The following is a 26,663-nucleotide window of genomic DNA, read 5'->3' as shown; positions in this document are numbered from 1 at the left end:
ACATAGCATTCCAGAGTATCTTTGTAGTCCTGAATCTGGATTGGAAGCATCTCCACCTTGCGATCTCAAACTTGTTTGCCCGCAGGTAGACGTACCTCATAGGTATGGTCGCTGAGTGTCGTATCAAGACTCAATTTCTGCACAAGTTTGTAGTTAACAAAGTTATGCGAACTGCCAGGGTCTAACAGAATGTGAATTTTATGGCCATTCACTTCTCCATAAACTCAGAGAAGATCATGCATGCCAAATACCTTAGAATTGAACAGACAATCAGAACAAGTACTAGGGCGAGAAAGTACAGTAATTGACGTACCTGTCAAAGACAATTGGTTAGCTGCCTTTGGCTTGGGTCCTGCGTTTGATTTGGTACCCTTTTGCTTTGGGCACTCGTTACGCATGTGTCCTTTTTCTTCGCAGATAAAACAACGTCCTTCCTTCTTGAGCTTTAAAGCCCTAAGGAGTCGTTTCTTCTTCGCTGGTGTCGAACTTGTATTCTTCAAAGGTTGGTCCGAAGACTTGCCTTCTGTCTTGTTAGCCATAGGTGCGGAGAACTTTCTTTTATGCTTGTTCCCCTGCTCGGTAACGGGTTTCAACTTGGAAGAGACCATCGTATCATCATAGATACGAGCTGAATGAATGGCCTCGTCCAATGTTTTGCATTTGTTATTTTTAACCTGTAATCGGTAGTACGAGTCTGGTAAACCAGCTACGAAAAACCCCAAAAGAGTAGTGGGATCCATCTTTGTAGCTTTCATCTGCAAGTCACGAAACTTCTGGAGGTAGACCTCATAAGTGAGGTGCTGCGAGGTCATGGTCAAAGCTGAAAACCGGACAACAACATCATAATCATCCTCTTTCTTGAGGAATTCTTTCTTGAAAATGTCTTCAAATTGTGCCCAAGTCGTTGGCTTTGGGTTCAGTTCCTTCCACCAAAGCAAAGCTTTGCCGGATAGGAAACCTGCTGCTAACTGTATCTTCTTTCCATCATCATATGGATGAAACTGAAAGTGAACTTGCCACTTGTGTAGCCACGTGTCCACGATCTCCTTGGTTCTCTGCTTTTGCTCGCTCCTGAACGGTTCCGGAGTAATATTGGGGCCTAAAGCTGAAGCCAAGGTATCCATTCCCGAGAAAGTAGAGAGGGTAGTGGTCAATAGAGCGATGGAGTTCTGCAAAGCCTGCATCTGGGCTGCGATGTGTGCCTGACGTTCCGTCGAAGAAGCTTCGAGAGCTACTTTGAACTCTTGGAAATCTGATTTTGACACAAACTCGTCAAAAAGATCGGCATCAGTGCCTTCCGTAGCCGGCAAGCCTTCGCGTTCCACGAGGGGCTCCAACTCTGATTCTTGGGTCGACATCGTGAAGAGGGTACGCGGAGAGAAAATTCGATCTTTGCACAATGAAAGTGCGAGCGAACTCGAGAGCTTGAGAGCTTGAAAACTTGAGAACTTGAGAACTCGAGAGATATGTGGCAAGAAGCCCACTAGAGGGGTTTATAAAGGTTTCCCAAAAGCCAAAAAATCTCGAAAAGCAAAGCTTAGCTTTTGCTTTAGCTTTTGTATTTTTTTTTGAATAAATATATATATATATATATATATATATATATATATATATATATATATATATATATATATATATATATATATATATATATATATATATATATATATATATGGATATATATATATTCGCTTGTCTTAAAAAAAATAACACCTTGGAAACCTTAGGGACCCTCAACTTTTGTAAAAAAAAAGTTTAATAAAAACAAAAAAGCAAAGCGCCATATCGGGCTGGGCGCATACGATTGCAGTTTTGCTCTTTTCTTTTTTTTCCCAAGTCCCGCCAGGAATAGGGCCTTCGCCACCTCGCCGGACGGTTGCTGTCGCCTGCTTTCTTGCGCCAACCTGCGCCTGTATGGACCAGGCATCGTGGCAAGAGTGCCAGCCTGGGCTGGTCTAGGCGCTGGCCTGCCTAGCCTGGGCCGCCTGCGCTAAGGCCTGGCTATGGAAGCCTAGGCGCTTGGCTGCCCGCCTACACGGCCTTAGGCGCCTGCCAACAGGGCCTATTGCGGCCAAACGCACACCCGCCAGCAAACGTGTCAAGCAGTTCTACGCTCGCTCTCTCTCTCATGCGCCAAAAAGCAACGAAAATCAACATGCTTTTTTCTTTTTTTTTCGGTTTTCTCTCATGCGACTGCATAAACACACTCCTCTTCCTTGCAAAAGCAATCAACCCTATTTACACTACCATCTCCCATCAACATGGGGTTATTTGATGAAGAAAAAACACATACAAAATCTGAAAACTGCACTATGCACAGAAAAAACAGCAAGTTTTTTTTTAACACATACCGTTCTTCGACCTCTTCTTCTCTACCTACCGACTTGCTCATTCACGAGGTATGCTCTGATACCACTGTCAAATCCCCACGGATCCCCTCGTGATCGATCTTGGTTCGAAACTCGAATCCTGCAAACAAACGAACAAACAAACAAGCAAGGGGGTGCAGGCCTGACTCACCTCCCAACCATGACAGCCGTGGGCGAACCCACAGTCTTGGCTGTCCCCACCGAGCCACGAGCTAAGCTAACTAGGTTGACGTACCGACCAATCTCCTCCTCGCGACGTCCCATACCGCCACGAAGCTGCCCTCGTGGGCCTCGAGATTGCTGCCGGCCTCGGCTGCATAAAGCAGGTGCACGTCTGCACTAGATCCAGGCTCCAAGACCATAGAGCTCTCACAAACTCGCGAGACTCTCTATAATACAATAACTAACCTTGGCCACCCTTTTATAGGCTCTTGGCCGGTCATCGGGCGTCCACACTTGGCCGCCCGCCCGTCCATACTTGGGTGCCCGCCCGTTAGTATATCCCTAACTCAGCTCGTCAATCAGCCTGCCTAGTTCCAAGCTTCCCCAAGCCTCGAAACTAGTCTTGCATGCGTATAGCACACGGTAGATACCCACTGTGCACATGACACAGTGTATCAGTACAGTGTATCAGTACAGTATCACTATGTACTGTGCAGTGTGCAGTGTGTACACAGTATAATGTACTACATAGAACTTAGAAGGTTCAAGGGGACGCAGGTGGCGGATACTATCATACTAGAAGGGGGCGCAAATAGAAGGCAAAAAATGCATAAACTCGAGAGTCGCGAGTCTCATACAGGGTAAGTTACTAAGTTGTAGAGTGGCGATCTTTGAGAAAAGATCCTGATATGCAAAAAGTTTTGATTACAAAGAGGAAAATTTCACCAAATGATGCAGCCTTTGAGGCTATGGCAATAGAGATGGGATACAAAGATCCTCGAGAATTGGCCATCTCCTATTTGAAAGGAAGAAAGGATGTTTCCGAAGACTTGAGTGGACGAAGGGCTTCTCACTTGGAAGCACATGCAAATTTAGGTCATGTGCCCCGAGGTAATCAAGAGAGCAGTCGGTGACTACTTTGCCCTGGGATTGTGACCAAGGCCTTGTTTTCTTTGGAGAGCAGTTGGTAAACGAGGGCTTGTTCTCTTTGGAGAGCAGTTGGTGACTGCTTTGCCCTGGGTTGGTGACCAAGGGCCTGTTTTCTTTGTTGTATTCCACTGATTTGGATAAATCTCGTGCTAGCGGAGGTGTGGATCTCCCGGGCACCCGCATCTTGTACAAGAGAATACTCTGTTGGTAATAAAGATACCTCAGGCGGGGAGGCTGGCCCAACTTCAACCCCGAGTGCTATGTCATGTGCAAGATTATCTTTTAGTGTTTCACGATGTATATGTTTATGATGTTTGTGACATATGTATTGGTAGATGCTCATGATATGATGGATATTTAATGTATGTTGTATTTTGGAAACTAGTTTCTGTATTCATGCGCCCGCCAGTGACATTGGTATCAAAGCATCGGTTTCTTCGTCTGCTTGAGAAAGGACAATTTTTGGGCATACAGAAATTTGGCTAAGCATACAGAACAGCACTCCCACTGAGCCTCTTGAGCAAGAGAGAGCATATGCACAATTGCTCATACTCCTCTTAAGCAAGAGAGGGCACATGAAGAAGGGACAGAAGGTACCATACATACAGATCCTATTGAAGTAAATGGCTTGCTTGAGAAAGGGTTGATACAACCCATCTCTTCTCCTTATTGTTCACCTGTCTTGTTGATGCAAAAGAAAGATGGTACATACAAAATATGCGTGGATTATCGTACTCTTAACAAGGTAATGATAAAGAACAAGTTTCCCATTCCACGCATTGATGACATTTTGGACAAGCTGGAAGGTGCAACTTGCTTTAGCCGAATTGATCTCAAAAGTGGCTACCATCAAATACGTGTAGCCCCATAGGATGTCCATAAAATTGCTTTTCATACGCAGTTTGGACTCTCTTGAGTCTCTGGTAGTGCCATTTGAACTTACCAATGCACCAGCCACGTTTAATCAGAAGATGGACAGGAGTTTCAAAAAACACAGACAATTTACATGTACCTTTTTTAATGATATCATTGTGTTTTCCAAACACGAGAAACAACACCAAGAGCACTTGGCTCGAAGAGCTTCGTAGTCACAAGCTCTACATTAACAGTAAAAAGAGTGAATTCTTTTTATCAGAAATCCACTATCTTAGTCACATTGTATCCAAGGAAGGGATACATGTAAGCGCCCCGTACAACGTGGTATGCTTAACAATTCATATTCTCGTTTACACTTAAAATAGATGAATAACAAAACTAACTCCAAATAACTGAATGCTAAAATTAGTTACAACACATGTGCATAAGATAGCAATACATATTGGAAGTAAAGTCGAGAGACATATGATGGAGCCAGATTGAGGGTTGAAGATGGACAACCCTCCCCCAAGATGGGAATTTATTTCTACTCAATCCAAGTACTTTAGGATTGAGTTTAGTTACAATCAACCTGAGAGTGAAGAAGTAATCTTCACTCTCACAGACCATGCAAAAGTCTATGCTAATGAACATACAAAAACAAGCAAGTATGCAAATGCATTTTCTTACAATACATAGATAGTGAGAAGCCCGAATGGGAGAGAGAGAGTAATCAGCCTTCTTGTTGATGTAGAGCTGTACAATGGCTGCAACTTTGTACTTGATCCAAAGATGAAGGGAAAAGAGACTTTATAAAGCTGAAATTGGAGTAATAAGAGAGCTGAAACCTCATTTACAGACTTGCTGCAATAATGGACAGCATGGGAAAAGGTGGACAATGGAGAAGCGTTGATGGAGAGGTAAGAGTTGTACCCAAGTGGTGTGGGCTGCTTTAGGGTGAGTAGGGACTGATTTACAGCAAGGGAGTTGTGTGTAGAATGAGAGAAAAAGGGTTGTATTTATAGGAAAAGAGAGCTTCAAGGCTTAAGAGAGAAAGTAAGGCTAAAAAAGACAAGTGTCCAGCCACATGTTAGAAGGTGGGACAAGTGGAGGGACACTTGGAAACTCAAGTAACAAGTGTTGGGACACTTGTCCATTCTTCTAGAACTTTTTGTGGTGAGGTGTCAACTGCCAAAATAGAAACCTCCAAATTTAGCAAGCGCAGTTAGGATGCAAAAATTACTAAATATAGTAAGTGATTCCTAAATTTTAGGAAATCTCTATTTTTTAGGGTTAGCCTTCTCAGGGCAAACCGAGGTCCCTATTTTTTAGGGCCCGATCCTAAATTTTAGGGACCCCCCAATATGGGAGTCAAATGAAAGCTCTTTCCGTCCACATTCACAAAACAGTAATGGTTTTTCAATTTGATGCATCTAACTCATGTAAAATGAAAATCAAGCAATCACTCTAACATAGACTTTAATTGGTCATGCCATCTTATCGATTGTGACTGTCTGTTCTGGCGGATCTAGCCCACACTCCCAAGCATCAATCCTTTCTATGTGCGAGCTTGACCTTGGTATGCTTGAGTTCCGGCCATAGGCGCCCAATCAGGTCATATACATGGAAGTGTGCACTATCCATGTTCTAGCCCACTGCATGGACCCACCATGACCTATGGCCACTCACCAGTAGCCAGCTCCTATGCACGAATCTATCCAAATGAATGGATTTTCTTGCTTATCTAAATTCAAAGGAAAACATGAAAAACATAGAAGAAAGTATAATTATTACAAAGGATACAAAGAATTTTGTCTTTCATTTTGTGTTGAGTCATGACAATACATAAGGATCGAGCCAAATTGGAAGCAATTAAGGATTGGCCAGAGTTGCGAAATGTACATGAAGTTCGAAGTTTTTTGGGATTGTGCTCTCATATTACCGTCGATTTATTAAGCACTTTGCTGAAATTGCTTCGCCATTGCATGATCTGACTAAGAAAAAGGCTGTATTTCAGTGGGGTGATGTACAAAAGAAGACTTTTCATGGTTTAAAGCAAGCCATCATGTCTGGACCGGTTTTGATTGTGCCAGATTTGCATAAACCGTTCTCCGTTTAATGTGATGCATGTGGAGATTGTATTGGTGCAATATTAAACCAACAAGGACATACTGTAGCATATGAAAGCAGCCGGTTGCAACATGCAGAACTCCACAGGTTCATGAGAAAGTTCTTTTAGCAGTGATTCATGCTCTCATGATGTGAAAACATTATTTGCTGGGAGTTGAATTTACCGTTAAGACGGATCATCAAAGTCTACAGTACTTTCTCACGCAAACTAAGTTGTTTGAAAAGCATATGAGATGGGCAAATTTCCTCTCTATGTTTCATTTTCAAATTTTGCATACTCAAAAAAAAAAATGTAGTGGCTAATGTGCTTTCTCAAAGGCCTCAAGTTCATGCCATTACTGTAGCCTATCATCAAGATCTCTCATATATGCATGATGAGTATCACACAGATGATGATTTTCAGCATATATAGGCTCATTTACAGCAGGGTAAACCAACACCAAACTATTCCATACCCGATGGATATTTCATGATGCAGAATCGCCTTTGTGTTCATAAAAAATTAAGACAAAAGGTGTTGGACGAATGCCATACACCACCTTATGCAGGACATGGAGTAATTCTTGCCACTATGTAAGCTTTGGAGAAGTATTTCTTTTGGCCGCAGATGCGTAAAGACATTGATGATTATGTATGCCAATGTCTCGTTTACCAAAAGGTCAAATTTGACAGGCATAAGACTCCAGGGTTGCTTCACCCATTGCCGATTCCGATTGGGAGAGTATTGCCATGGATTTTATCACGGATCTTTCAAAAACGCAAGAAGGAAATGATTGTATTTAGACTATTGTGGACAGGTTCAATAAACACACACATTTCATTCCAGTACAGAAGACCATAAAACCAGAGCATATGGCGAATATATTTTTGGCCCAAATCTTCAAGCATTATGGCATGCCAAAGATGATTGTGGGGGACCGTGATCCTCTATTTGATAATATGGAAACCAAACTGAATTTCTCTTCTATTTATCATCCACACAGACGGATGGGAGAGTGAAATCGCAAATTTAGTAGTGCTTGACTTGCTAAAATCTTATGTCTCTAACCGCAAGTCAGACTAGGAGAAGTGAGTTCGCCTACAACAATACCGTGCATACTTCTACGAGTAAGGCACCCTTTGAAATTCTTGGCAAAGTTGTTTTGCCTCCTATCCTACGCACCAAGGATGAAATATTTGCAACAAATGAGTATGTCAAGGATTTGGATACTGCCTTTTCACAAGTCAAGGCAGCCATACAGAGATCTCACGCAAAGCATAAGACAGCCGCAGATAAGTCATGGCTTATGAGGAGGAAGGTGGGGGACTAGCCCTTTAGGTCTCTCACCTTCACATTTCGGTAGTACTAGTCTCAGTCCCATCTACTAATCATTGGACTTTGGGCTCGTGCCAAAGATGGAGCATTGCAGCCTGGCACATACGGAGAGCTCGATGCAGCGAAGCCATCGAGGGTACTCACACTCCGCCTACAGAGTCCATCAAGAGCATTTGGCTCGACATCATTCATACCCTCCGCGATCAATGGGGAAAGTTGCAAGGTGGCTCCGACTTACTGCAGTAGTGGTGGGAAGCTTTCTTGAGGCTCTAGCAGCCTGGCCCTTTTCTCACAAACAGAGGTGGTGATCCCACTTGGCATTACAGACCACCTATGTGGTTATTTCCACCCCCCCCCCCTCTCCCCCCCTTCTGCCCCTATATGAGATAGCCTTCTCCTCATAGAGTGGCCAACCAGAGGAGAAGTGCATCTTTCTCCACCTTTGATTCTTTGATCCCCGCACCGTACATGGAGGCAAGTTTGTATCGAGCCTTTTGGGGTTGTATTTAGCCCTTTGTGGCTGGTTATTTGCTAACTAATAGGAGGATCTTTTTCTCGGGAAATAAAAAAGCTACAAATAAGCATCGAAAACAGTTGCAATTCAAGGAGGGTGATTGGGTTTTATTGAAATTCCAAAAATCTCGCCTCCATAAGAAGACAGGCAAAGAGGGAATGCCTCCAAAGCTATCTTGCAAGCATTATGGACCATTTCAGATCTTGGAAAAGATCAATGCGGTGGCTTTTCGATTGGTACTCCAAAAAGTAGGAGCACAGCTAGCTCAAGAGTCTAGCCCCTTTGCAGCTTATAAAGGAGCAGACCTCAGAGAACCTCTGGATATATTTAGAGAACAACCTGTGCCTCTCTTGAGGTCATCATGTCTTAGAGGACTGAGTTACCATGCCCAAGCCTCCTCTTCCAAAGCATGAGACAGGACCACCCGATATTTATTCATCTCTTAGGCACCTTAGCATCAACGGGACCACATTCTTTGCCTGAGCGGAGAGGACAGGACCAGCATGGTCAACAGAGGACTTCCACGACTACACCCACAACCAACACTTCATAGATCCTTTTCACGTCCAAGCAGTGCAACATATGGTCTGAACCTGGCCTTAGCGGAGGTTAGCCTATTTCTTCAGGCTGCTGCAGCAGAGAGGTTGAGAGCCTCCAGAGAGTAGGAGTGAGCTTGCTCGAGACTCTAGCCTCTTTTCAGCATCTATAGGAGCAGACCTCAGAGCGTGCCTGGATCAGTTTAAAAACAGCCTGCATCTCTCTCGAGGCCATCAAATCTGAGGACTAATACCATGCCCAAGCTGCCTCCTGGTCCAATGCATGCCAGGCATTTATTTTCCTCTTGAGTGCTTGGCATCAACAGAATGGCATTCTCCACCTCAGAGGACCGGACAGGACCATAGATTCCCCTCCCAACCAACTTTCAGCAGACACAGACTTGGACAGGCATGATCACAGCAGCAGCTTTGCTAGCACACACAAGTGGATATTTAATTTACTAATTGGATAAGTGAATTGTTTCTATTTTCTGATATGTACTTCTTTAATTACAAATAGAAGGACCTAGAGAAAAAAAAGACCAATCGATGTATATATGCAGATGTTGGAGTCAATGGAGAGATGTCTTACCACAGCAGCACATCTAGGAAACAACCAATCATGAGGACAATTCTCCAAAAGATATATATTGTCACTTGGATTCTTCACTGGAAAAACAAAGATCCAAACATGATGTCACTATGGGTCATTCAATAAAAGACAAATTTTTATAGGCAACCTTATGGACAATCTTGGGTCATTCTAGGACACTAATAGCTTTTTAGCAGCTATTTTGCAAATCCTTTGCCTACAAAAATTATGCATTGTAAATTCATTTACCATATCAATACAACAAGTATGCAAACAACTTTGAAACCAAACTCTAGCCTATCAAACAGTTGCGTCCAAAAGAGACGCTTACATATTGAGTTTGAAGATCACTGACTTTCCCAGACCATGCCATTGCAGGAAACTGTCATCGGGGGTTTTAAATACTCCAGAGTTTAAACTCCTCCTGTAGCACCCTGCCTTCCATCAACCTTGTCATTTGGACATTCAGGTGGGATCTAATAATGTGCAACCTCTTGGTTCCGGGGGGGAGGTCCAACAGCCAATCTGTCTCTTTCAAACCATGCCCATATGTCATGGATCCATTGAAGGCAGAGAAACAAATGCAGATACAGAGAAACAAGGTTGATGAGAGAAGCTCAAGCTCTCAAAATGTCTTGCACAAACAATGGAATGAGGCCCAAAATAGAACACTTTGAATAGGATTGTACAGACATCGACCCCTCAAATACTGGGCAACTTGTGAGCAAGAACCACCACACACAGAGACACCAAGGCTAGACTCATAATCACCTTGGTTCTTACTAGATCTCCTCATCTTGGGGTTGAGACTGACGGTGGTCACAGGTGGCTGAGGGTGGGCACAAAAGAACAGATCTCTTCTTATCCACTCAGCCTATGCACACATTAGAGAACAGTTTCTCGAGGGGTTTCTTTCCTTCCAGATGATTGGCAGCTCCCACACACACATGCATGTGCACATTTATATGGATGCTTTTCTACTGCTGAACAGGTCCCAGAGACCATATTTTGGTATCCAGACCAATCAATAAAATATTCATCTCATCTTTTGCATCACTAGTACAGCCACATAGCACGTAGTACAAAAAAACAATAAGGAGGACATCCAGAAACAGGCAATGCAGACCCTTCATTGAGTTTTTTATGAATTCCCTGAGAATTGACCCCTGGTACAAAATGCATCATACAGACTCAAGCCATTGGGATCCCACTTCTGAGAATCAGGAAAATAAAAAACAAGGTATTATTTTCTCACTTGTTAGGACTCACAACCTAGGTTGCCCAGGAAAAGATAAGAAGATTCACGAATAAGCCCTCCAAATGTTTTTGGCCAGATTGAAGACACCATGAGAACAAAAAAGTGGCTGGTGGTGACTCCAAAGAGACTATTTACCCAATTGAGTAGATTTATCAGAAAGAGGAGCACAAGGAACAGTAAGAAACATGAACCAGCACAGAATCAGCCCAAAAATGCATGTAGAGCTTACAAGTTCCAATTCCGCCCCAACCTTTGTCAATGATTCCCCTTTGGGAAGTTTGTGATAATGCTGCAACTATGATCTCTGTCATGCCTTGGGGATCTTCAACAGGCTGCAAAAAAACAGTCGAAGCAGAGAGAGGCTTTACCCACCCATTTCGAGGTAGAAAAGATCACCATGTACCCCCACAAACAGACAAAAAAAAACTTGAAAGCATCCTTCAAAGAATTGCGCCAATAAGAAAAAGTAAGGAGGTACCAAGCTCCCAAATCCCACATAAATGGGAGCAGCTCCAGCTGCAAGCCAGCTCACAAGTGAATCCGGAGGCTTATAATCTTGGGACAAGTTCAGAAAACAGAATCCCACAACATCAATTTTGGATCCCCAATCTGCATGGTCCAAGCAGAGATGTATTAATGTACAGCTTAATGGTGAAGTAGGCAAGCAAAGATGCCAGTCAAGGACTTGCATGGAAGTATCTACATCCCCTCCAATAAACTTAAACAAACTCAGAGAACAAAACACCTTTTGGCTTCGGCACTAGGTGTGGACTCCATATGTATCCCGTGGGCAGCTTCAAAACAGATATTTGAGATCCACTAAGGTATGTGATCGGTCGGAGCTTCAATTTCTTTTTCCTGAAATCATTGATGATGTCTCGTATTCCCCACCAAATGAGTGAGTCTACAACTTGATAGGAAAGCTGCAGTAGAAAAACAAGCCACTCAAAACAGCTGCTTTCATGGGTTTCATCATCTCCAATATTTGCACGCGGAAAAAAAAAACCCTAGACAAAGCTTCACGCAAAACTGACCCGGTTTGCAGCTGAGTGATGTACTCGAGAAAGAGGGTGAGGGAACTCACTTGTTGGCCTAGCCAGAAACACCAAAACAATCATCAAGAAATGGGAGAAAACTGAAGAAAGCTGATTGACTATACAAATCCATAAGAGTTTATAACCAAGTTATCAGACAAGGACAAAGTATTATAACCCCAGAAAACAGACACATGGCTTTTGATGATTGATCAAACCTTGAACTGTTACCCAAAGACTCAGGAATACAGCTGTGGGAACAGATGCTTACGTCCAAGGCATGGTGAAAAAGATATGCAATGGCACCTTCAGAGCCTCTGCAACATGCACATGCCCTGCATGTATATCAAGCCAGAAAACCATATAAGTCGCAGCGTAGCTTTAAACAATTAGACACATGTCTCCAGTCTAACCCATGCCAACAAAATTCATCCCTATTGGCGTTGCATTGACTCAATATAGCCATATTGTCCTCCTAGCATAAAGACTAAAAACTCCTGAAATGGGAAGTAAGGTTAATTTGTACGATCTTTTAGACCTAAAGTGCTAAAAAGATGTGACTTTTCAGACTATAAAGACAAAGGGGACCACAACACATTTTGAAACAAGAATGATGAGACTTATGCGGTACAATCTGTATACCAATGTAGCTTTAAATATCTCCTCCATGCCTTGGCACCTATTTTCTTGCAGCTAGACTGGCATGAAAAGACCAATTGCAAGCCTAAAACAAGCACATAGCATTTATGGTACATGCTGAAGTACAGCTTTCTTTGAATGGCAGGACACTCATGCTGAAATGACAGAGAGAAGTGTATGAGGTAGTTCCCTCCGAGAGCAGCCAGCCATGGAGGCGACTACCCTCCCCAGTGTTTTTCCTCTTTTGGAGGCTCTGAGCATGTACTTCAGCCTGATTGGGTGGTTTTCGTATAACTAATAGAAGGATCTATTTTCCAGAAAAAAAGAAATGACAGAGAAAGAAAGAAAGAAAGTTATATTAAACGTCTTCAAAAGACCCACTGGGTCTATGAGACCAAAAGTGATACAATAGTGTCCATGTAATCTCATCATGGTACAAAAGAAAACAAAGACTAGAGCTATGAGCTGGGAAAGTCAAATCCAAGCCATATGATATAAAGTGGGACCATCATCATCATACAACCTATGGAGCTAACCCTCCGGTAGGGGGAGGGGGCCATCAAGGAGATAGAGCATGGGGTTAGCCTATAGACGGCTATGCAGATCTGCCGCGGGCGTGGGAAGGTGGCTATGTGCCTCTCCAAGATCTCCTCAAGCTGGGACTGATGTCTGTGTTGCTAGCGAGGTCCAGGGAGTCTCAGACGTCGCGCTCGCTGGTGTCCTCTCGTGGTCGGAAGAACTGAGTGATGGTCGCTTGGGGCCAGGGTGGATGTCTGCCATGGGGTCTCGACTACCTAATCAGTGAGTCTCTGTGTGGCGATGCAGCTCTAGTAGGAAGAGGCCCAGGCACCACTGATCTGGGTAATCCATGATCTTGGATAAGGGTCCAAACCCCTCTCTGAAGAGACAGTGGAACCTCCCTCGAATCTCATAATATATGGTGCACCTGCATATGAACAGCTCCGCTAACTTGACCTCCTGCTGGCTCTTAGTGCATATCCTCTCCTCACAAGGTATCTGCATGGCTCTCCCTGTCTCTATCCTCGGGCGGTGCGATTACACCCCCAACTGGCCCACTGCAATCTGCATGGCATGTGACATGTATATGTCAAGATATCTGGCCCTCAGTATGAAACCACCCTTTGTAAGCCTCATGAAAGTACCCATGTAGTACTGCCAGCAGGATGGGCTGTGATGCACAATGGAGTGTGTGTGTGTGTTGGGGGGGGGGGGGGGGGGGGGGGATGTACCACCAACTATAGGCAGCCAACCAGTGCCCTGTTGGTGCCACCACACCTGATCTGACCATGCTCCCCAGGGCCCAAAATGCCTTGTGAACTGCCCAACCAGTCCACACATTTTTGAGCTCTTGTCTGCCTCTTGCATCGACAATCCTATAAATCCAAACTGGTGTGATGTCCAAGATTTGGGTTGGTGTTCAAATGGCTTCTCACAGTTGGGACCTTACCACAGAGCATGCTGAAACCCTTGTCACTTAATTTTAACAGACCTGGCTTTTGCTATAATAACCCAAATCTACTCCATGTAACAGACCTGGCTTCTCACAGTTGGGACCTTACAACAGAGCATGCTGAAACCCTTGTCACTTAATTTTAACAGACCTGGCTTTTGCTATAATAACCCAAATCTACTCCATGTCATCAAAATAATCAGTTTGAATGATGCATGTTGTAGCACTATAGAAATTTTGATATCTTCACCACTTCAAACAAACAGAGCTTGCTTTAAAAAGAAGAGTGGCAACCACAATCTTACCATAGGTTGGAGGATTGGCGATTATAGCTTGAGCTTTGAAAGGCACACTGGCCTCCTCAGACTCTGTACATGCAGGTAGCAAGGAATTGATGATGGACTTAAGCTGCTTCCGTTGTGTCCTAATCTCTGATGGTCCGGATGGTAAAAATCCTTTATTCTTTACCATGTCTGTTCAAAAAAAACAGTTGTGCGATAACCATCACAAACATGGAAAAAACTTTACGTTTTATGGCCAACCTGAAGGAGGAGTCTTACCTGGTAAACATAATCCTTTCTTTCCATACTATTTTTTTTAATAGATAGTGTCAGCATAACAAGATAAAGCAGCCACTTAACATCATGAGAGAGCACTTGATGCAAGTACCATTAGCTGCAGAGAGTATCTACAGCTATCTCTACAATGCTCTAAATACAACACAAGACCAGGCTAGTAGTATACATACATCCTGCAAGCACTTTGGGATCTCCACCCAATGGGAAAAATTCCAGGCCTGCTCTCAACACAAAATCTTGAAAATTTGAATGAGTCGCCAACCTTACACGGTGTCCATATTCCTGTAATGAAATAGAAGACCCAAAAACTAAAAAGTGTTAAACAATAAATGTAGAATAGTTCTCAATCCACTGCACTACCTCCTTGCTCATGCAAAGTGCAATACATCAGGCACATCATGTGCTACTGCTTCTCTTACCAAATCCAAGAGAAAGACTTAGCGATAGAGTCTACACACCTGCAAATGTTTCCCGATGGCTACAAAGGGCTGAACATCTCCTCGAGTTCCTACAATAAGCATAGCAATTTGCAAAGGTGGAATCGGTCTCCTTTCCTCATCTTCATCTGCACCATAGGCAATCTCTTCCCTTGAATCTTCCACTTCCGGTCCAAATAAATCGGGTCCAAAACGAGCACTCCCATTCACATCAAACTCAACTGTACCATTTGGATTCACAGTTGCTATCCGCTTCATAAGCTTTTTCTGTTCTCATTCAAAAGAAACTCCATGAGACACCGTGACAAGAAATAGCAGCAAAAAAACTTGAAACTTCTCTCTTTAATCCTTGCATCAAGGATAAAATAATAAAAGATTTTGGAGCCTTTTCCAGCATTAATATAAACAGTAGTATTAAAATAACAGACGTATTGAAAACCCAAAGAATAAATTTATCACCTAGAGTTAAAGAATGGCTAGCAAGGGTTCAATCTCAACTTTGATGTTGTTCATAGCACATTGTGAGGGACATAGTTCACATCTGTGATACATACTGCAAGAAGCATGGAATCCAGCAACATCTAACTACTACTCATACTCCACAGACCACAGCAGAATAGAGTCACAGACCATGCCCCGACTACGCAACTGCTGAGATGGTTAAGACTCTACTCAATTGGGAAGACATTCCCCTTTTCACTGAGGCGAGTGCAGTCTACAACCTGAACAAAGAGCACACACCGGATCACCACCCCACTCCCCACTTCAAGCAGCACAAAGTGTGTAAACGCATGCCTTGGGTGCCCAATTGCCATGCCAGGAGGGCAATTGTCAACATTTGGTCCATCTCCATTTCTCGAACCACTAATATGGGATTGTCACTCCATAGAGCGGCCACATTTGTACCATGTTCACATGTGGCCAGGCCAATGCCCCATGTGAAAGGGTCAGTTATCTTGTGTCACATGCACAGGAACCAGTTTTGTGCCACCCGTGTGTGACCAATATTGCGCCATATGGACAGGAGCCTGTTTGCTGCCACCCGTGTATGACCAGGATTGCGTCTAATCCATGGGACTGTCACTCCATGGTAGGACTGATATTTGTGCCGACCTTGTCTATGGGATTGTCACTCCATAGCAAGGCCCGTGCCAGGATGTGTGTTTTGCCTATGGGACTGTCACTCCGTAGGAAAACCAGGACTCCACATTTCTGTCGTGCCAGTTTTGTGCCCGACAAGAAATCCTTGTACAAGTTTCATGAAAGCGAGATTTCGTACATTACATGTGCACATGCATTTATGTTTGTATGCATAAACTTGTTTTCGCATGACTTGTTTTCGTGTGTTTCCCTGCTATAACGTGCCAGTACACTAGACGGGCACGTCCCCAGTGTACCATGGGTGTGCTTTCTGCTGACCAGTTGTTGTGGCATGTGAATATTATTCGGGATAGAGATCCCAGGACTACGACCTCTTTTGGAGAGCTTTATTTGATAACATGGGCACTAAGCTTAAGTTCTCATCTGCTTATCACCCCCAAACAGATGGTCAAATTGAGGCTGTAAATTCGGCTGTATTGGATTTGTGTGGTGTCAAATCAAAAAGATGCTTGGGAGAAGTATCTTCCACTTGTAGAGTTTGCCTACAATAACACGGTACATGCCTCCACGGGAAAGGCCCCGTTTGAGATTATTTGTGGCAGAGTGGTCTTGCCACCCATCCTTCGTACAAAGGATGAGATTTTTGCAGCCGATGAGTATGCACGTGACTTGGATGTAGCCTTTGCTCAAGTGCACATAGCCATTTCAAGGTCACAAGACAAGCATAAGAGAGCTGCCGACAAGCATAGAAGGGACATGCAAGTAAGGAAGGTGATTGGGTTTTGCTGAAATTTGAGAAAGCTAGGCTTCGGAAGAGGCCAGGACGTGAGGGATCATATCCAAAGCTTTCTACTCGATATTATGGACCCTTCAAAGTGATTGACAAGATCAATGAAGTGTCCTAAAGGCTTGCTTTACTAAATCATTGGAAGATTCACAATGCTTTTCACGTGAGTCTTTTGCGGAAGTATGTGGGACCAGATCCAGAAGAGCCTATCACAGAAGATCCGCCCGAGATTGATGAGCTTGAGGAGATCCTCCAGCCAGAGCAGATTGTATTTCACAAGGAGAGAGAGCTACCACATGGGAAGTTTTCCAAGAGATACCTTGTGAAATTCAAAAACTATTTACCCATTGATGCAAAGTGGGTAGATGAGGATTATTTCGTTGACTATCCCCAGCTTTTGCAAGCATATCTTGAGGCTTTTCAATTAAGGTCAACTCTTTAGAAGCCGGGGGGGATGTCACCATTCGGTCCATCTCCATTTCTAGAGCCACTTCTATGGAATTGTCACTCCATAGAGCTGCTGTTTTTGAACCCGCCTCTTGTTTTGTACCCGCCTGCTGTCCTTGAACCTGGCTGCAGCAACTGTACCCGGCTGCCAGCACTTGTACTTGGCTGCCAGCAATTGTACCCGCCTGCAGCAACTATACCCGGCTGTACCTGCAGATCTGCACCCGCCTGTTGTACTTGCATCTGAACCTACTGTACTGTACTTGCAGATCTGTACCTGCCTGCTGTACCTGCTGTACTGTACCTACAGAGCTGTACCTGTTGTACCAGTATCTGTACCAGCAGTACTTGCGATACTTACTGTACTTGCATCTGTACCAGCAGTACCTGCTGTACTTACTGTACCTGTTGTACCTGCATCTGTACCAACAATACCTGCTGTACTTACTGTACCTGTTGTACCTGCATCTATACCAACAGTACCTTTTGTACCGGCTATACCTGTTTGTACCTACTACTTACACCAATTAGGAGTACAACAAAAAGGGAATGATCTTCTCTCCTAAGATTTGAAGTAAAACCTTTGCCAAGTATTTGTTTCTATATTTTATTTTCAAATTCAAATAAAAATTAAAGTTAAATGTTGTTTTTACAAGCTTTGTGTAGGCAAGCTTCCCCTCCAGCTGCCTACACCTTAGTAGGCCATCGGGATAGTGATTTTTCCCATGATTGCCCTGATCGCGCCCTCACCTTTAGAGAAGCCAGTGAAGGTCATGTGGGTATGAGGAAAAATAGGGAGCAAAGCTGACTTGGGAGGACCTGGTATTTCTCCTACCGCGGTGCTTCACCTTGCCAAGCATTAGTACGGGCGTGCCTGTTGGTGCACGGTCTCGGAAGACCACTGAGGGCAGGTGTTCACCCAGTGAAGGTTGGGAACTGCCTGTGATTTGGTCTACTACGACAGTTGATTCTTCATCGACAAAATCTTATTGTATTTCAGTAGTTCTCACTCCATGTTATGGAGGAATCTGGCCATGAGGCCCATGAACACTTGTACATATAAATACTCCAAGAAATACAAATTGTATTGAGGGGGGGGGCGGCCCTTTCCGGCCCCAGTGATGGTGTCAAGTGTTCTTGGTCATTTTCAGTTTTAATGTTGTTAATAATATCCATTGTTGATATTACTTAAGTGATCTAAAAAATGTGTATTTTGGTTCCCAATTTGTAGGCCTCCTGTAAGGAGCGGTTACATTGGTATCAAAGCCCGGTCATCTCTCTTTCTCAAGAGGAGACACGGTGTTTTGAGATTGGAAGCATACACAAACACTTGACTCAATGGACAGCCAAGACAATCCTTTGGAGGTGCCAAATTCAAGAGGTCAATCAAGTGCTTCTCGCAATTCCAATGCATTGCTTGGAAGGCACAAGCCTCTTGAAAGAGGTTATGACAGTGCATTCATGGGACAACCATCCCGTGGAAAAGAGCCTATGCATGAGGATGAGCCCAATGCATTGAGAGCTAAATTGGAGCACATGAAGAAGCTTTTGCAGGCAAAGGAGCAAGAGCTGAAATTTTTGCATGAAGATCCTGTAATATGCGGAAGCTTCGGAGAAGGATCGGTACTTCAAAACTCAGAAAACAGCACTCTTTTCGCGACGGAATTAACGCACAAACTGAAAGACAATGTGCAGAAAATAGAGAGAGAAGGGGGAGATGGAGAGGACACAGTATTGGGTCCCAATTACCCTCTGTAGGGCCCCCACCACGGATGGTGTATTTGCTTTATTAGAATGATGTAAATCTGAAACAAATACAAAGTACTTGACCTTTTCTTGGCTGGAAAACCTGCCCTTGACCTTCAGTCCTTCACCCCTTAGCTTTAGCAAACCCTTGGCTGTCCTGGCCCTTGAATGCTTGGAGCTCTTGGTGAAATATGAGATGGAATCAATGAACTATGGGCTGGGCTTTTATACCCTTCACTACATCCAGTCGGCTGTCTTTATGAAGTCCCACGACTGAGTCTGATTAAATAAATGCTTTCACACCTATTTTACTACTGTCCAGCCTGCGCATACCTTCTGGATAGCTATCTGACTGCTGGGCACCTTGCGTAGAGGTGTGGGACTGCCCCCCACACCTGGCCGACTGGCTGGGTAGGGCTTCTAGCCCTGTCGGCTGCCTGTCCAGCAGCCCTAGGGCTGGCTGACAGCCCCTCCAGCCCAAGCCATGGCTGGTGGGCACAATGTGGGCCCTCCTGGCCCCTTGGGGGTGGTTCTATACCTCCCCCATGCCCACACTAAGAGTGCAAATGCAAGCTCTTCTAACCTGGGGTAGCCCTATGGGCTGGCCCCTATCTCTACATGCAAACCTACATGCCTACAGAGGCCTGGCATCCAGTTGCAAACCAGATACACAGCACATCTGACATCATTCCAGAGGGAGACTCACAGCGCGGACTGGCACTGCTTCATGTGCAGGACAATGCACACCTGACCTTGGACTCATGTGCAGGACAATGCACACCTGACCTCGGACGACTGAGATGGATCCCTGGCTGACTCGTCCCGGACTGGGCTCACATGGGACCAGTTCACCATCCCAGGTCCTGCACCTTCTGTACAGAATGTCTACGTGGCATCCAAGTGCGGGATGCACGTGACATCCCCTTCTGCTTAACTTGACGGAAGCTGCATAGCCTCCAAATAATCCGTCAATAAAGCCGGATAGTCCTCGAAGAATTCTTTGTCGAGCCATACCGCTTCATGAGTTCCTCGGTCCTGAAACTTCGTGAGGAACTGTCGTAGTCTTCGGCCTGAGCCATGCTTGAAACGGTGCAGAAGGATCTGTTCTGGAACCATTACCTCTGCTTCATCAAGGATGTCTGGTTCCGCTTCGTCTTTGACCTCTGAAGGGGGTGGACCTGCATATGGCTTCAACCAACTGACATGAAATACATCGTGCATAGTCCAACTCGGAGGTAGCTTTAACTGCATAGACACCTCATTAATCTTTTTCCGGATGGGGAATGGTCCGAAGCTCCTGAAAGACAACTTTGGGCATCGCTTGCCCACCTGCTTTAATCTTTGCTTCATAATCCGAAGATATACCCAATCTCCTTCCGAAAACTTCATGTCCCTTCGGTCTTTATTGGCCTGTTGAGTGTAGGCCTCTTGCGCTTTAGCCAACCTGTCTTTGACGGACTCTAGGATCTCCTGGTAAGACTCCGTCACTCTGTTCGCCTCCGGTACTGAAGACGAGGTCCTGGTTAACGACGACTGGAAAGGCCTTCCAAACGCTGCCTCATATGGAGTCCTGCCAATAGCTGAAGAAAAAGAGTCATTCAGAACAGCTTGAACTAAAGGCAAAAACGATTCCCACTTACCTTGCTGATCGTGGACATAACACTTCAGCACATCAAAGGCCAACTGGTTGTATATCTCTGTCTGGCCATCTGTCTGTGGGTGGAATGCACTGGAAAAATTCAACTTAGTACCAAAATTATCAAACAATGCCCTCCAAAAATGACTGGTAAACTTGGCATCTCGGTCTGACACTATGGTCCTAGGAATCCCACCAATCGGGTACCAATGCCGAATGAATAGCTGGGCAACATCCTCGGCGGTCACATTGGCCCTGCAAGGAATAAGCATCACAAATTTGCTGAACCTGTCAACAATAGTCAAACACTGTGTATTACGCTTACTCGGACTGGGAGGCAGATTTGTGACAAAGTCCATCGAAATGTCTTGGAAAGGACCCTCAGGAATTGGCAAAGGCTGTAACAACCCTATCTTCTTTCCACGAGGAGCTTTCACCTTTTGACAAATGGCACAGCGTTGTACATATGTAAACACATCACGCCTCATCTTTGGCCAATAGTATTGCCGTTCTAACTTCTCCAGAGTCGAATTCATGCCCCTATGACCACCTGTAATGGCGTCATGGGCATCATGGAGAAGAGCTGCACGGAATGATTTCATGACACACAGTCGGCCTTTGTAGTAAAGCCAACCATCGCGTATCAGAAAATGGCATGGTCCTGTGGCATCCAATGCCTGTTCCCACTGTGTACCGAATTCCTCGGAATCCGCGTACGTGTGCTTCATGTCTTCTAGTCCTGTACCAACAAGGTCTAGTCTAGTGGTCTGAATCGCAGATACTTGTCCCTTCCTGCTCAAAGCATCGGCCACTGGATTGGCCTTTCCTGGAAGGTACTCAATCATGCCACCAAACTGCCGGAATATCTGACTCCAGCGGTGCTGTCGATCACTCCACTGTGCACTGGGCATCGTCTGAATCCAGCGCAATGCCTGATGGTCAGTGCGAACCTCGAAGTCACGGCCATACAGAAAATGTTTCCAATGTTTCAAGGCCTGAATGACTACTAGGAGTTCACGATCGTAGACTGAGTAGTTCTTTTCGGCGGGCAGTAACTTACGAGACATGTAAGCTACTGGATGACCATTCTGTTGCAATACACCTCCAATTGCGATGTTACTCGCATCGGTGATCACCTGAAATGGTTCGTCCCACGAGGCAAGGGCTAAACAAGGCGCTTCAGACAAAGCCACCTTGAGGTTCTGGAATGCCTCCAACGCTCGTGGAGTCATTCGAATCTTTTGCCTCCTTGTTTTCACTCCCTTTAGCAGATCGGTGAGGTCTGCCGAGAGATCAGAAAACTTGTCAATGTGGGTGGAATATGCCTGGCATATACCCACAAATGATCTAATGTCATAAGCAGTCTGAGGTACTTCCCAGTTAACAATCTCGGCCACTTTAGCCGGATCAAGTCGAATGCCTTCGGCACTGATTATATATCCCAAGTAATGTACCTGGAACAGATAAAATTCTGACTTCTTTTCATTGATATAGAGCTCGTTGCTTTCCAGCAACCTAAGGACTTTCTCCACATCAATGTCATGCTGCTCAACTGTAGCTGAAAATATGAGTATGTCGTCCAGAAATATGAACACACACACTCCAATCAACTCCCGGAAAATACGCATCATCATGCGGTTAAATGTAGCTGGGGCGTTCGTCAAACCAAATGGCATGACCACAAATTCGTAGTGGGCCCGTTCTGTACGGAAAGCTGTCTTGGGGATGTCCCCCTCAACAATCCGAACCTGGTGGTACCCACTCTTTAAATCCAATTTAGAGAACACTTGAGCTCCATTCAGCCTCTCGAGAATATAGTCAATTCGAGGCATCGCGAATCGGCTCTTGATAGTCAGCTTGTTGAGTGCACGATAATCGACACACAACCGAGAAGACCCATCTTTCTTCTTGACAAATAAGATCGGTGCTGCAAACGGCGACACGCTGGGGCGGATGAAGCCAGCTTGCAACAATTCTTGGAGTTGGCGGTCCAACTCCGATTCCATTGCCTTAGAAAGGCGATACGGAAACTTGCTCGGGGGTTCCGAGCCTGGGAGGAGGTCAATCTTGTGATCCTCCGGTCTGGACGGGGGAAGCTGGGGAGGGAGACTGTCCCGAAGAAAAATCTTCTGGAACTTTTCATGGAGAACCGAGTACTTCTCGGAAGCACTGGCCACCGTCTGGGCTGTCTGGAGTCTGGACGTAAATCATCGCACACTGTGCGCCTTTCCTGACTGCTCGCTTAGCCTGCAAGTGGCTTATGAGCGGAAAGTTTGGAATACCTGGCTCACACTTAATGGTCACAGGGGTGTTTGACACATTCCGATCAATCTGGAACGTGTGCTTGTCCCACTTGACATCAGGGAGAAACTTGTGAAACCACTGGATCCCCAAAATTATGTCTGCTCCTACAAGAGGGGCAACCATAAAATCACGCACAAACTCTATGCCCTGAATGACTAATTTAGCACCTAGAGCTTCATACTTGACGCTCGTAGTCATACCTGTGCTAAAACCCTCAACTTGTTTGTCCACCGGAGTGAGCTCGAAACGGGCACGCCTAGCGGCCTCTTCCGTGATCACATCCTCCGTGCTGCCGCTGTCAAACAAGACAACGACTCTCTGGCCACCTATGTAGCCAAAGGACTTGAGCAATTCGTTGCGCTCATACTCCTGGTCATGGGCGCCCTTCTGCTTATCTTCGAGCTCCCGGCTAATAATTGCTCCAACTGAAGCACCGGGGTTTGAAGAACTAGGGGTCGCCGCTGGGGTCTGTGTGGGAGCTGTGCTCACCACGGAAGCTGTGGAGGCGGCGGCGGGCTTTGGAGGCTTCTTCGGACAATCCCGAGAAGTATGTCCTTTTGTGTGACAAAAGTAACATCTACCCTCCTTCCTGTACTGAGCAAGCTCCTCAGCACTCAACTTGCCACCTGTCTTGCCTGCCTCCGCTTTCTGGTCTGGAGTAAGCTTAGACGCATTGTTCGAGTTCTTGGAGCCAGAGGCTCCCGGGCTCTGTCCTGGGGAAGACCCCGTCTGGTTCTGGCTTTTGCCCCCCGAGGTGTTAGCCTTGGGAGAAGCCGGCTGGGAAGTCTTGGGCTTGCCACCATTGTGTTTCATTTCTGCACTCTGCGCAAGCGAGAGTGCGTCCTCAAAGGTGGCTGGCCTAAACATACGCACCTCCCATTGGATTTGCGTGTCCAGGCCATACAAAAACTGCCCTTTCTTGTCCGCATCAGATAAGCCTAATTGTAGACACAAGGTCGAAATTCTATTGGCAAACTGAAGGACTGGTTGCGCATTCTGACGCGCACCCCTGAACTCGTCTTCGAGTCGCTCAAGGTAGTGGGGCGGTAAAAACCGCTGCTTAAGGTCACGGACGAACTCGTCCCACCCATAAGCAGCCATACCTGATCTGGTGTGGGCATGAGCCCACTGAGTCCACCAAGGAATGGCCTCACCTTCCAAATACCAACTGGCTAAGATCACTTTGTCAATATCTGATTTCCTAACTGCGGCAAAGTAAGCTTCAAATTGATGTAACCATGAATACAGAGTAGTGGGATCGAGTTTACCATTATACTTACTGAAGTTCATTTTCTCGGGAAAATGATTCGAGGGCGCCGCCGGTGTCAATCTGGCGTCCAAAGCTCGGAGGTAACGCTCGTGTTCCACTCGTCGCATGGCTTCGTCTTCTCGTTGTCGAATCTCCAATGCCCGTATCTGCCTCTCAAGCAAGGAGCTTGACTGCGGCTGTGACCCCTCGAGAGGGTCCCTGTGACGAGGATCTGGTATCTGGGGTATGGAAGGAGAGGGAGGAGGAGATGGAAAACGCGACGCTGGAGAGCGAGAACGCTCCTCCAGAGCCAAAATCCGCGCCTTCTGCTCGTCCAACTTGGTTGTCTGGTCTGCGATTGCTCGCATCATCTGCTGGAACATGTCTTGTACACTCAAGCCGGGTGCCCGAGCTGGGCTGCCTGGTGCACTCTGGTCCCATGGTTCTGGTTCTCTCTCGTCGCCAAAGCTCGCCATAGCGGGAATATGCAGTTCCTTTCCGGAACGCAATCTGACCATCCACTATCTGTGTGGGAGACTTCCGGAGGCTTCCGGAGGCTAAAAACCAACCGTCCTTCGAGGGACAGGAGTCACTCCGAAAAGGGTAGTCCACCGGCGTCTAAAAACCAACCACACGAGCGAAAAATTTTCTGGTTTTCTTTGCTGAATCTTCGTCCTTGAAGTAGGCTCTGATACCACTGTAATATGCGGAAGCTTCGGAGAAGGATCGGTACTTCAAAACTCAGAAAACAGCACTCTTTTCGCGACGGAATTAACGCACAAACTGAAAGACAATGTGCAGAAAATAGAGAGAGAAGGGGGAGATGGAGAGGACACAGTATTGGGTCCCAATTACCCTCTGTAGGGCCCCCACCACGGATGGTGTATTTGCTTTATTAGAATGATGTAAATCTGAAACAAATACAAAGTACTTGACCTTTTCTTGGCTGGAAAACCTGCCCTTGACCTTCAGTCCTTCACCCCTTAGCTTTAGCAAACCCTTGGCTGTCCTGGCCCTTGAATGCTTGGAGCTCTTGGTGAAATATGAGATGGAATCAATGAACTATGGGCTGGGCTTTTATACCCTTCACTACATCCAGTCGGCTGTCTTTATGAAGTCCCACGACTGAGTCTGATTAAATAAATGCTTTCACACCTATTTTACTACTGTCCAGCCTGCGCATACCTTCTGGACAGCTATCTGACTGCTGGGCACCTTGCGTAGAGGTGTGGGACTGCCCCCCACACCTGGCCGACTGGCTGGGTAGGGCTTCTAGCCCTGTCGGCTGCCTGTCCAGCAGCCCTAGGGCTGGCTGACAGCCCCTCCAGCCCAAGCCATGGCTGGTGGGCACAATGTGGGCCCTCCTGGCCCCTTGGGGGTGGTTCTATACCTCCCCCATGCCCACACTAAGAGTGCAAATGCAAGCTCTTCTAACCTGGGGTAGCCCTATGGGCTGGCCCCTATCTCTACATGCAAACCTACATGCCTACAGAGGCCTGGCATCCAGTTGCAAACCAGATACACAGCACATCTGACATCATTCCAGAGGGAGACTCACAGCGCGGACTGGCACTGCTTCATGTGCAGGACAATGCACACCTGACCTTGGACTCATGTGCAGGACAATGCACACCTGACCTCGGACGACTGAGATGGATCCCTGGCTGACTCGTCCCGGACTGGGCTCACATGGGACCAGTTCACCATCCCAGGTCCTGCACCTTCTGTACAGAATGTCTACGTGGCATCCAAGTGCGGGATGCACGTGACAGATCCCCATGTACAAAGTGTCATTGAAGCAAGGAAAGTTGATGCTATGGTGGATATGACCTTTGAGTCCATGGCTCGTGAAGTGGGTAAGAAGCCAAGGGAGTTGGCACTCTCCGATCTCATCCACAAGGGTGATCTCAAGGAAGGAGAGGATGAAGAGTTAGTATTCAAGAATCCACCTTGTTTGAAGCAGGGAGACCCAACATCTCAACGGTTGAGGTCTTTTATACACAAGGAAGAGGTATCAGTCACTTCTCGACATGCATCTACTCCTCATGGGATAGGAGGCAACAAGTATGTGCATGTTGAAGTTAGTGGGCGACATGATGGCCTTCTGGATTCAAAGAATGTATATCATGGAAAGAGTGGTCGGCATGCAAGCCGAAAGACTTTGCCCATTGAGTTGTCTCGTGGTGAGACATTGCATCACTTGGGGAGGTCACCTGCATCAGGGCCACAGATTCATAATGCACATGCCACCGTGCCTCTTGAAACATCTTTGGTTGCCCATGAAGCCCATGCAAAGAGAGCTGCCCCATTGGATAAGGGGAAGAGAAAGAGAGAAAAACATGTACCACATCCCAAAAAGCTCAAGGAGTTCAACGCAAGGGACAAGTCCGTGAAATTTGATGCCTTTCATGGAGAGTATGATGCCTCTAAGGTGCTAGCTTTTGTGGCACAGTTTGACATTGCTTTTAGTGATGAGGACTTCACTGAGAAGCCCAAAATTTGTTATGCAAGCGTGTTCTTGAAGGGGATAGTTGCCCATTGGTGGATCACTGAAAAGACCACCAAAGATCCCA

The 26,663-nt window shown here is 45.7% G+C and overlaps 1 protein-coding gene across 1 annotated transcript in view; it reads right to left on the bottom strand.

Annotated features, from left to right (window-relative positions):
• Positions 1 to 26,663, bottom strand: part of LOC147612481 (sterol 3-beta-glucosyltransferase UGT80A2-like) — a 96,399-nt gene that overhangs the window by 31,890 nt on the left and 37,846 nt on the right. The window contains exons 4-12 of the mRNA XM_086783111.1: positions 14,842 to 15,087; positions 14,554 to 14,665; positions 14,111 to 14,278; positions 11,967 to 12,030; positions 11,696 to 11,753; positions 11,407 to 11,584; positions 11,140 to 11,270; positions 10,891 to 10,993; positions 9,404 to 9,480 (exon numbers count right to left, since the gene is read on the bottom strand). Coding sequence (XP_086639237.1) covers positions 9,404 to 9,480; positions 10,891 to 10,993; positions 11,140 to 11,270; positions 11,407 to 11,584; positions 11,696 to 11,753; positions 11,967 to 12,030; positions 14,111 to 14,278; positions 14,554 to 14,665; positions 14,842 to 15,087 — 1,137 coding nt within the window. The remainder of the gene's footprint in view (positions 1 to 9,403; positions 9,481 to 10,890; positions 10,994 to 11,139; positions 11,271 to 11,406; positions 11,585 to 11,695; positions 11,754 to 11,966; positions 12,031 to 14,110; positions 14,279 to 14,553; positions 14,666 to 14,841; positions 15,088 to 26,663) is intronic.

This window comes from Cibotium barometz, chromosome 45, assembly GCF_041138505.1.
Source record: "Cibotium barometz isolate CiBa-2024 chromosome 45, ASM4113850v1, whole genome shotgun sequence".
In the NCBI taxonomy this organism is placed as follows: Eukaryota; Viridiplantae; Streptophyta; class Polypodiopsida; order Cyatheales; family Cibotiaceae; genus Cibotium; species Cibotium barometz.
This window is presented reverse-complemented; position numbering and strand designations above follow the sequence as displayed.